The 12,422-nt window shown below is 42.7% G+C and overlaps 1 protein-coding gene across 4 annotated transcripts in view; it reads right to left on the reverse strand.

The window, feature by feature from the left end:
* Positions 1-943: 943 nt before the first annotated feature.
* LOC138647975 (uncharacterized oxidoreductase YtbE-like) overlaps positions 944-12,422 on the reverse strand; it is a 171,408-nt gene continuing 159,929 nt past the window's right edge. For 3 of the 4 annotated variants that reach the window (XM_069737396.1, XM_069737398.1, XM_069737395.1), the window contains one exon: positions 2,681-3,089. In XM_069737396.1, the coding sequence (XP_069593497.1) occupies positions 2,988-3,089 (102 nt within the window). In that variant the 3' untranslated portion in view covers positions 2,681-2,987. Of the gene's footprint in view, positions 3,090-12,422 lie in introns of all 4 variants that reach the window. The other variant, XM_069737394.1, reaches the window with a different exon arrangement.

Genomic DNA, 12,422 nt, shown 5'->3' on the forward strand with positions numbered 1-12,422 from the left:
GATCGTTCTGTGAATGCAGAATATCACAGGACAAAGTGCTTCCAAGAACAATGATTTTTAAGCAATTTAAAAAAAAAATTCACCCTAGAAAAAGTGCATTTTGCTGGTTTGTCGGATGACTGGTTGCCTGTTTACACCAGAAATGCTTGTTTCTCAATAATTGGACAGTGTAAATGTACCCTTACTAGTGATCTGAACTGAAAGCCGTAAAGCCACAAATTCCCCTCTAAAACAGCGCCATTCTTGTCCTTCGTCTGTTTCTGGTATAGCATCTTGTCAATACTCAAGTTATAGGGCTGAGAACAGAAATAAAATCCTTCACCACAAAAAAATGATGTTTGATGATGGTCCACGGGAATTACTAAAATCTGATTTCCTTGTGGCTACCATGCTCGCTGCTCTGAACGCTCCTGGCTAAGCAGAAGAGATTTTGCTAATGACAATATATTAGGAAATTGAACAAACAGTTTTCTAATATTTCCGCTGAGGTTTCTTTAACTTGGACACACACTTTAACCACATCAAACACGGGATGATTTTGCAATCTATTCTCAATGTGGTCCAATTATTAGCTCCTAGCACATTAGGCCATTTAACTCCAGTCATAAAATAGTAACTAGCAGAAGATAACTTGTACTGAGTTTTGTTTTTTACAGAAGATTATTATTTTTACAGAAGATTATTAAAATAGTCTGTTGTCTCTTACATGTGCAAATGTGACCTTTAAAGAGGACCCGTCACCAGATCAAAAGTACCAGTTTTTACCCTTCCTTTATTCTCACTGCTCCCGATTATTCCATTTTTTGGAATCACATTTAATAAGTAAAAAAAGGTATATTCAAGAGAGCAGCGGGAATAAAAAAACGTACAAAAAAAGGCCACTTTTGATTTGGTGACAGGTCCTCTTTAACTGTACCTTGTAAAAGCTCGTGCTGTTCAATTGTTACAATATGGTTTCTACAAGGCAGTGGCTTAATGCTCCTATCACCACACACGTTTTTCTCACACCAAGTGTTTGCTATATCTTGATTAGATCTTTATTGTTTAAGAATAATACTTTCGATAAAATAGGACTTGATTATTATGGCCACTGGATAGGTGATAACTAGCTAAGACTCACTTACTACAAACTGTTGAAAGTACAAATCATGTTTCAGGATGGACTGGAGTCTGAAGAAATAAAGACCTGTGTCTTAATGACAGAGGAGCTGGTGAAATGCCAGAGATGGGCTATGATAAAAGAAAAAAATAATCTTTTCAGCTATCTGACACAGAAAACTAAAGGTACCGTCACACTCAGCGACGCTGCAGCGATATAGACAACGAGCCGATCGCTGGAGTGTCGCTGTTTAGGTCGCTGTAGAGACGTCAAACACGGCAACTCCAGAACGATGCAGGAGCGATCCAGTGACGTACTTATCGTTCTCACTGGTTGTTAGCTCCATGTAAAAACATTGCAGGCATCGTTGCTTTTGATGTCAAACATGACGATACACGCCGACCTGACGACCAAATAAAGTTCTGGACTTCTAGCTCCGACCAGCGATGGCACAGCGGGATCCAGATCGCTGCTGTGTGTCAAACACAACGAGATCGCTATCCAGGACGCTGCAACGTCACGGATCGTTGTCGTTCTCGTTGCAAAGTTGCTCAGTGTGACGGTACCTTTAGACTGGGAAAAAAATATTCTATGCTGAGTCAGCTGAGGAAAAGATTTATTTCTCCTGATATCACAGCCCTCCTCAGCTCACGGAGATATGTGTGCTTACAATACAGCTCCTTTGTCAGTTGAGACATGGATCACGGGAGCTGTGTTTCTTCAGCCTGCAGCCCACCCTGACATTAGACTGAAATGGGTTGCCATTTTAATTGCTCGATGGGTGCCATTATATTGCATTTTTGAAAAATGCCTTTAACTGTCAATAATAATAAAGACAAATGTGGAGGGTTGTCCAGTGAACACAAGTTAGCAACTAAACATAAAATAGGTGAAAAGCAACTGATCAGTGAAAATTCGAGCACTGGAACCTGCACAGAATCCTGAGAATGGGGTACTTTTATCCCAGTTAAAATGGAGCTGCAGTGCTGTGTCATGCTCGAATGCTGCACCATTTATTTCTTATGGGGTTGCCAAGCCCTGCACTCAACCTTTTCCTGTACCTGACCGACACTTTTTCCAGCATGCCCGACGGCCACTCCATTAATAAAGTGCCTGCACACTGACGCTCCATTCTCATGGGGATAAGAGTGCCCTTCAGGAAATTGGCCATTTCTTCTGATTGTATAACGCTGCACGGGAACAGAAAGCACACACGTCCATCAGATGATACCCTTTTAGGTACAAAGGAAAGAAAAAGGAAGGTGCTCGCCTGAGCCAGTTGTGTGCAGGCACAACTCCTATGAGCACCTGATGATATCAGCTGCCTCGTGGCTGGGGATGATCTCTGCCAGGATAGTTGACCAGTTTGGATGATAACACAATGTCAGGCTGCACTGCTGTAATAAAGAATCTTTGGGACCAAGATGAGTTGAATGTTTTTTTATTTCTACAACGCGTTTCAATGCCGGACTGGCGTCTTTTTCAACTGTTGCTTCACTTGATAAAGATGCTAGTCCAGCACTGAAACGCGTTATGGAAATAAATAAAAACCATTCAATTCATCTTGGTCCCAAGGATTCTTTATTTCAGCAGCGCAGTCTGATATTGTGTTATGGTCTAAACTGGTCATTTCTTCTGATTGGTGCTGATCCCTGTGGTCGGATTAGTGATGATTTATTTTAACCAGACAGCCCTTTTGACACCTTTAGGGCAATAACAAATACAATTTCATAGAAATAATAATCCTATTTTAAGGCACAGATACAAGTTTTGAAATATCGTTTTACAACATTAGGATAATAAGGATTAACATTGTTGGGAGTCGGACTATATAACAGTGTTCAGTGTAAATCGCCCTTGTCTTGGATGTTTGGTGTGAAGGATTGATCTACACTTTCCACAGCGGGTATGTCAGATGGATCAGCTTCTTGTTATTGTGTAATGAAGAGATCTGCGTCATGTCAGCCTGGTGCAAATGGAAGTCAAACACCTGTGGACACAAAGTAGCAGAGATTAGCAATGTCCAACACTTGAACACTAACTTACAATGCTAGAATGGGGTACATGGAAGATCCATAAATTAAAGTTTTGACGATATTCAAACCCTGGTATTACTATTAGATGTTTTGTTGTCTGGTGCAGAAGCCCAATACCCTGTTTTTACCCTGCATTCTGAGCTGCACCTTGTGGAAGGATCAGAAACTGTTGCTTTAAAGCACAAACAGCACTTGTTGTCAGAACAGTGAGATATCGAGATAACCTGTGAGATATCAAGATAACCTGCGAGATCTCACAATCTAGATTAATGGATAAGTTTGCTCTACTGGCAAGAGGTAGGTTTGTGCTTAGAAGAATGACCTGAGTTGCTGAGTATTCAAAAAAGATTACCGCACACTCAACACTGCTAAGATGCAAAAGGCGTATGCCAATTTTATTGAAGAAAACAAAACAAAAAAGAAGTGGTTGCCACATTCATATTCATTTGAAATAGACAAAAAACCCGACGTTTCGACCCTCCCGGGTCTTACTCATGGGGTTACTCAAGTCCTTTGACATAGATGCATAATAGTGGCAGTGGTAGGGGGTGTACGACCGATCCCTTGTTAAGGCACAACCTTATAATAAAGCCAGTCCGGGCAGAAGTGTCCCGGGAGCACAGAATCTGGGTGGTGAGGGCCGTTAGACACCTAGTGGGTCTGAAAAGGGTCCCTGGGAGGATTAGCGGCGCATCCCGCGCCTTGCTGCGATGTCCTGGGGGGAGACCAGGAATGCAGTTTGACACCCCTGATTTACATATTAACAAATATATATATATATATATATATATATATATATATATATATACAGTATATACATACAATTATACATACAGTACAGACCAAACGTTTGGACACACCTTCTCATTTAAAGATTTTTCTGTATTTTCAGGAGTATGAAAAGTGTACATTCACACTGAAGTATCAAAACTATGAATTAACACATGTGGAATTATATACTTAACAAAAAAGTGTGAAACAACTGAATTTATGTCTTATATTCTAGGTTCTTCAAAGTAGCAACCTTTAGCTTTGATGACTGCTTTGCACACTCTTGGTATTCTCTTGATGAGCGTCAAGAGGTAGTCACCGGAAATGGTCTTCCAACAATCTTGAAGGAGTTCCCAGAGATGCTTAGCACTTGTTGGCCTTTTTGCCATCACTCTGAGGTCCAGCTCACCCCAAACCATCTCGATTGGGTTCAGGTCTGGTGACTGTGGAGGCCAGGTCATCTGGCGTAGAACCCCATCACTCTCTGTCTTGGTCAAATAGCCCTTCCACAGCCTGGAGGGGTGTTTGCAGTCATTGTCCTGTTGAAAAATAAATGATGGTCCAACTAAACGCAAACTGGATGGAATAGCATGCCGCTGCAAGATGCTGTGGTAGCCATGCTGGCTCAGTATGCCTTCAATTGTGAATAAATCCCCAACAGTGTCACAAGCAAAGCATCCCGACACCATCACACCTCCTCCTCCATGATTCACGGTGGGAACCAGGCATGTAGAGTCCATCCGTTCACCTTTTCTGCATCGCACAAAGACATGGTGGTTGCAACCAAAGATTTCAAATTAGGACTCATCAGACCAAAGCACAGATTTCCACTGGTCTAATGTCCATTCCTTGTGTTCTTTAGCCCAAACAAGTCTCTTCTGCTTGTTGCCTGTCCTTAGCAGTGATTTCCTAGCAGCTATTTTACCATGAAGGCCTGCTGCACAAAGTCTCCTCTTAACAGTTGTTTGTTATGAACAGGTAATTCAGAACCACAATGGACATTGAAGTTCAGAGCACACAAAGTGACCTGACAATTACCAAAAACAAAGGACGAGCTCTGAGACGTGGAAACTCTGCTGACCGCAATCCCTAATCCTAACACACCACACTAGAGGTAGCCGTGGATTGCGCCTAACGCTCCCTATGCAACTCGGCACAGCCTGAGAAACTAACAAGCCCTGAAGATAGAAAAATAAGCCTACCTTGCCTCAGAGAAATTCCCCAAAGGAAAAGGCAGCCCCCCACATATAATGACTGTGAGTAAGATGAAAATACAAACACAGAGATGAAATAGATTTAGCAAAGTGAGGCCCGACTTACTGAATAGACCGAGGATAGGAAAGATAGCTTTGCGGTCAACACAAAAACCTACAAACAACCACGCAGAGGGGCAAAAAGACCCTCCGCACCGACTAACGGTACGGAGGTGCTCCCTCTGCGTCTCAGAGCTTCCAGCAAGCAAGAAAAACCAATAAAGCAAGCTGGACAGAAAAAATAGCAAGCAAAAAATAACACAAGCAAAACTTAGCTTATGCAGGATAGACAGGCCACAGGAACGATCCAGGAGGAAGCAAGACCAATACTAGAACATTGACTGGAGGCCAGGATCAAAGCACCAGGTGGAGTCAAATAGAGCAGCACCTAACGACTTAACCTCATCACCTGAGGAAGGAAACTCAAAAGCCGCAGTACCACTCTCATCCACCAAAGGAAGCTCATAGACAGAACCAGCCGAAGTACCACTCTCGACCACAGGAGGGAGCTTGGCCACAGAATTCACAACAGTTGTTGTAGAGATGTGTCTGCTGCTAGAACTCTGTGTGGCATTGACCTGGTCTCTACCCTGAGCTGCTGTTAACCTGCAATTTCTGAGGCTGGTGACTCGGATAAACTTATCCTCAGAAGCAGAGGTGACTCTTGGTCTTCCTTTCCTGGGGCGGTCCTCATGTGAGCCAGTTTCTTTGTAGCGCTTGATGGTTTTTGCCACTGCACTTGGGGACACTTTCAAAGTTTTCCCAATTTTTCGGACTGACTGACCTTCATTTAACGTAATGATGGCCACTCGTTTTTCTTTAGTTAGCTGCTTTTTTCTTGCCATAATACAAATTCTAACAGTCTATTCAGTACGACTATCAGCTGTGTATCCACCAGACACGTGCACAACACAACTGATGGTCCCAACCCCATTTATAAGGCAAGAAATTCCACTTATTAAACCTGACAGGGCACACCTGTGAAGTGAAAACCATTCCCGGTGACTACCTCTTGAAGCTCATCAAGAGAACGCCAAGAGTGTGCAAAGCAGTCATCAAAGCTAAAGGTGGCTACTTTGAAGAACCTAGAATATAAGACATATTCTCAGTTGTTTCACACTTTTTTGTTAAGTATATAATTCCACATGTGTTAACTCATAGTTTTGATGCCATCAGTGTGAATGTACAATTTTCATAGTCATGAAAATACAGAAAAATCTTTAAATGAGAAGGTGTGTCCAAACTTTTGGTCTGTACTGTACAGTTGCAGGTAAAGAAGCTGCGGAGACACCATCACGTGTTTCTCGACGCAAGCAGTGAATAGCCAGGCCTTTCCCCGGGAAGGAACAACCACGTGATGGTGTCTCCGCAAGCTTCTTTACCTGCATCTGCATATTTCCCATAAGGGATGGGGGCAGTGTTCTGGAATCACTGCGTTGAGAAACACGTGATGGTGTCTCCGCAGTGTTGGATGTTTTGGTCTCCCCGAGGCCAATCATCTGTGCCTTTATAGCCTTTTTACTAGGCACTGCTCCTAATAGCCAGATTCCTACTCCACACTGATGAGGGGCAAACACCCCGAAACAGCTGTCTGTGGATGGATACCATGCTTGGCATAGGTGGCTTTCCTTCATAGGATGCTGCCCTTCCCGTGGTTGTTCCTTCCCGGGGAAAGGCCTGGCTATTCACTGCTTGCGTCGAGAAACACGTGATGGTGTCTCCGCAGCTTCTTTACCTGCATCTGCATATTTCCCATAAGGGATGGGGGCAGTGTTCTGGAATCACTGCGTTGAGAAACACGTGATGGTGTCTCCGCAGTGTTGGATGTTTTGGTCTCCCCGAGGCCAATCATCTGTGCCTTTATGTACTGTACAGTTGACGCATGCCAAGCTCCGCCAAGATTCCATATAAAGCGCCGATCTCTGACTCGGAAACCATGGCGCGACTAGTTCTACATTGCCAGTTGTCATAGAATCCTTCCTCTTTCTTCAGCTGCAGAACAACCCCCCACAACTCATGTGCACTCCCCTCTTGCACTTTTCTTACCCCTGTTGTGCCCTGTGATCACCATCAGTCGATCACCGGTACATGATCTGACCCTCTTCTCTACAGGTTCCTCATGGTCTTAACTGTGGTTCCGCACAGGTCTCCTGCAGATCTGTCGGACATACTGTCAGCCTATCAGCACTGAGCTTGCTGCCTGCACTGTACAGAAAGAAAGCTCAACTCTCATAGGCTGATTTCTGTAACCTATCTCTCACATCTCAGCAACAGTAAAGCCAATCCGTCCCTCTCGTACAGAGCTGCGGTATTCTAGTTAGTACGATGGCGAGTGGTAAAGCCATGAACAATGGCCAGCTACAATAACGGCCAACGATGGCCAGCTATAATTACAGGGGCACATGCCCCTCATCCCAGTCCACCCTGCTCACAGAACACACTGCTGCCTACCTGTCTGCACAACATCTAAGGTTAGAGTGAGGAGCAGCAGAATTTTGTCAGTCACTTAGACACTACAGACCACCCACCCCGCCTGAGATGAGATGCTCACCTTGGCTCTTGGCAGATGCAGCGCTGGTGATATGTACTCTATAAATACTTATAACTTAGCGGTGTATGTGTGCATTTTATCTTAATGGGAACAAGTGCGTCATGAATCCAGAGCATTTCTAATCCAAGCAGTTTTCAGCTGGCACTGGACATTATGTGATATACTCTTGTACTATAAGATATTTCAGGAATGTTCTGTTCAGTGCTGTGATTCCCCCTCCCACTGATGACCGTGTACTGTTCGCCACAGTATATCATTGCATCAGATACATTGCATTATTTTCAGTACAGCCACAAAGAAATTACATAAAGGCCGCGAGAACAAGGTCCTACAGAAATGTGACGTTCTACAAGGCTACATACACACTGTCTTCTACTGTGGTGGGGAAGCAATAAGCAGGCTGATATCTAAAATCCTATTCTGTCATTTCTTAAATATGTATAGTATTTTGCAAAAGTTTTAGGCAAGTGTGGAAATAATGATACAAATTAAAAATGTTTTAAAAAAATAGAAGTGTTAAATGTTTATTTTTATAAATTAACAAAATGTAAAGTGAATGAATAAAATAGAAATCTAATTCAAAACAGCATCACTTCTAGGAATACTTGCCAAAAGTCATGAATTTTGTAGGATTATAGTCAAGTGCTCGAATAACCATTCATACCAAACACGTGACAATGATCGTTAATCATCCATGATCAATAGAAACATCTGCGTAGGGAGTCTGAAACTGAATGTAGACCTGCCAAACTGCTACAAAAAGAGTTTGTATGAGGCCAGTCTCACACGTCCAGATAATTCCGGTACCGGAAAAATCAGTACCGGAATTATCCGTGTCCGTGAGCTCACGTAGGCTATCCGTGGCACACGAGCGGCACACATGTGCCGACCGGGTACCACACGGAGCGTGCAGGAGACAGCGCTAGAGATAAGCGCTGTCCCCTGCATCTGGTGCTGAAGCCGCCATTCGTATCTTCTGTCCAGCAGCGTTTGCTGGAGAGAAGATATGAAAAATCTTTTTTTTTTTTTTTTCGTGTTTAAAATAAAGATCCCTGTCCCTATGGGAGGTGGAGCCACATATTCATGACTGTAATCGGCGGCCCCACGTGACCGCTCATACAGGAGAAGGTGCGGTGAGGACAGGACGCTGCGAGGGAGCCGGGTATTTTATTAACAGTGGGCGGGCGCACAGGGGGTGGGAGGGGGGTGGGGACAAGGATCTTTATTTTAAACACAAAAAAAAAAAAAAGGATTTTTCATATCTTCTCTCCAGCAAACGCTGCTGCACAGAAGATATGAATCGCGGCTTCAGCACCAGTGGGGGGGACAGCGCTTACTGTAGCGCTGTCTCCTGCACGGCACACAGACTGCACACGGACAGCGTCCGTGTGCAGTACGTGTTTTACACGGACCCATTGACTTTAATGGGTCCATGTAATCCGTGCGCTCCCACGAACACTGACATGTCTCCGTGTTTTGCACACGGATACACGGTCTGTGAAAACACACTGACATGTGCAGAGACACATTGATTTCAATGTGTCTACGTGAGTCAGTGTCTCCGGTACGTGAGGAAACTGTCACCTCACGTACCGGAGCCACTGACGTGTGAAACCGGCCTAAGACAGTTTCATGTCACAAATCATAGACATAGCAAGACTAGGCACAGCAACAAGTCACGAGGTAGTCACACTGCATCCGCAAGGTTCCTCCGGGTCAACTAATTTAAAGCATACTGGGGTTTCAATATGTGCTGTTTAACCCCTTTACCTACAAATATGGTTTGCAGCTTAATAACCAGGCCAATTTTTACAATCCTGACCACTGTCACTTTATAAAGTAATAAATCTGGAACGCTTGAATGGATCCTGATCAATCTGAGAATGTTTTTTTCATGACATATTGTACTTCATGATAGCAGTAAAATTTCTTCAATATGACTTACGTTTATTTGTGAAAATGCGGAAACTTGGCAAAAAATTGTGCAATTTTCAAACTTTGAATTTTCATGCCCTTAAATCACAGAGATATTTCACACAAAATAGATAATAAATAACATTTCCCACATGTCTACTTTGTATCAGTACAATTTTGGAACCAAATTTTTTTTTATTAGGACGTTATAAGGGTTAAAAGTTGATTAGCAATTTCTCATTTTTCCAGCAAGATTTACAAAACCATCTTTTTTAGGGACCACCATAATTTTGAAGTCACTTTGAGGGGTCTGTGTGAAGAAACCAGATTATATCTTAATTACATAAAGTAAAAAGAAAGCCAGCTCACCTAGTACTTGAAGTCCAGTTTGCATGAAATCAGGTGGATCCACACCAGTAAAATTAGTTCTTTCTTTATTTTAAATCCATTAAAACTTGTAAAAATTACAATGGTTCCATAGACAAGGTGGCGGAGCAAGACGTGTTTCAAATGCTCACTTGCATTCTTTATTACAGCGTCTTGCTCCCCCGCCTTCTCTATACAGTCATTGTAATTTTTACAAGTTTAAATGGATTTAAAATAAAGAAAGAACTAATTTTACCAGATACTGGAACAACAACCCGTTTTATATCTCAATTACCCAGATGACTATGTTTAGTAAACCAAGAAGAATTTACTTTTTATCTGTATGTTGGCTTTGGGATTTAAGTGTTGATTTCTGGAATATTGACTTGCAAGCTGATATTCCATATAACATAATGTGCGCTTATCCCTGATGAATAGTGAGGTCTACTGTTATGCTAATTATGCATTGTGTTATGGAGCCAGTTTGCTGACTTCAAAAGCAGAGAGGTAAAAACTATGCAAATAGTTTAAATAATCAAGTAATGCTACTTGATCTCATCACCATTGTTTCCCTTATCTATGAGGGTGGACCAAAGGACACTGGGTAAATCTAAAAATAGGTTAAAGGTCTCTGAAACAGAAACAGAGAGACTGAGAGAGTGACACAGCCGGACATTCTGCGGAAACATCCGGAGAACCAGGGACAGGACTGCAGCCAATTCATCATGGCACCATCACGAGGGACACTAACCTATTATTCTATAGGAAACAACCTAGGGGTTTTCGGCTCCGGTTGGAAGGATACAGATCTGATCGATTGACCATCGCTGAACCATGGATATGTTTGGAGAAAGCCAGGATTGGGACCCGCTGGTCGTCTGGCTCCAAGGAGATGTTCAAATCAGCCATGTGGTGACTCTCGTGTCAACTGGCTTTGGACTTTGTATGGACTCAATGGACAGTCATCTTCCTATGCTTGTCGTTACCTCCTCTCTGTGTGTGCATCACGCTGATGTAACATCTGCCATTATCCCGTCGGGTCAGCGGAGGGGTGAGACTATAATGTGCACCATCTTGGGTACTGTGCTCGGACTTTTCTATGTGTTATCTGTCTGTTTTGTGGTCAAATAAACATTGCCACAGTTTTACCCTCACCCTGTGTTGTATGAGTAGCATTATGCCCAGGTTAAAGGGAGAGTCCATCCGGTTCCGGCTAGCGGACTTGGGTGCCCGCCGACCCCCATTTCTCCACAGTCTACATGATAGAAAATACACAAAAGTGACACCATTCAAAAAACTGCACCCTTCAAGGTGCTCAAAACCACATTCAAGAAGTTTATTAACCTTTCAGGTGCTTCACAGGAATTTTGGGGATATGGAAAAAAATGAACATTTAACTTTTTTTACAAAAAATTTAATCAGATCATTTTTTTTTATTTTGACAAGGGTAACAGGAAAAAATGGACCCCAAAATTTGTTGCGTAATTTCTCCTGAGTACGCCGATACCCAACATGAGGGAGAAAACCACTGTTTGGGCGCACATCAGGGTTCGGAAGGGAAGGAGCATCATCTGACTTTTTGAATGTAAAATTTCCTGGAATCATTAGCGGACGTCATGTCCTGTTTGAAGAGCCACTGATGTGCCTAAACAGTGGAAGCTACCCAAAAGTGACCACATTTTGGAAAGTAGACCCCTCAAGAATGTATTTACACATTTTGGAAAGTAGACCCCTCAAGAATGTATTTAGATGTGTGGTGAGCACCTTGAACCTCTAGGTGCTTCACAGAACTTTATAACATTGAGCTGTGAAAATAATAAAATCACATTTTCCTCACAAAAATGTTATTTTAGCCCCAAATTTTGCATTTTCATAATTGTAACAGGAAAAATTGTACCATACAATTTGTAGCGCAATTTGCTCCTGAGTACGCCGATACCCCATATGTAAGAGAATACTACTTTTGAGGCACAGTGCAGAGCTCAGAAGGGAAGGAGCGCCATATTGGAGTTCAGACTTGAAGTGCCAGAACAACAGAAACGTAGGTGAACTTATTTTACAAACTACACTGCCCAATGAATTCATCTAGGGGTGCAGTGATCATACTGACACCATATGTGCCTCAAAGAATTTGATACCATTGAGTGGTGAAGAAAGAATAAATTACATTTTTACCACTAAAATGTTGTTTAACCCCAAGTTTTTAATTTTTCTAAGGGCTAATAGGAAATTTCTTTTTACAACAAACAGAGGTCCGTTTTTTCCTGAGTGCGCCAATACCATACATGTAATCAGGAAATATTTTTCAGGCACACTGCAAAGCTCAGACGGCAAGGAGTGCCAGATTTTACTGCTATGGTTTGCAGGTACCATAACCCACTGAGAGAGCCCATGAGGTGCCAGAACAGCAGAACCCCCCTCACAATGAATTC

Source organism: Ranitomeya imitator, chromosome 8 (genome assembly GCF_032444005.1).
Source record: "Ranitomeya imitator isolate aRanImi1 chromosome 8, aRanImi1.pri, whole genome shotgun sequence".
NCBI classification, from domain to species: Eukaryota; Metazoa; Chordata; class Amphibia; order Anura; family Dendrobatidae; genus Ranitomeya; species Ranitomeya imitator.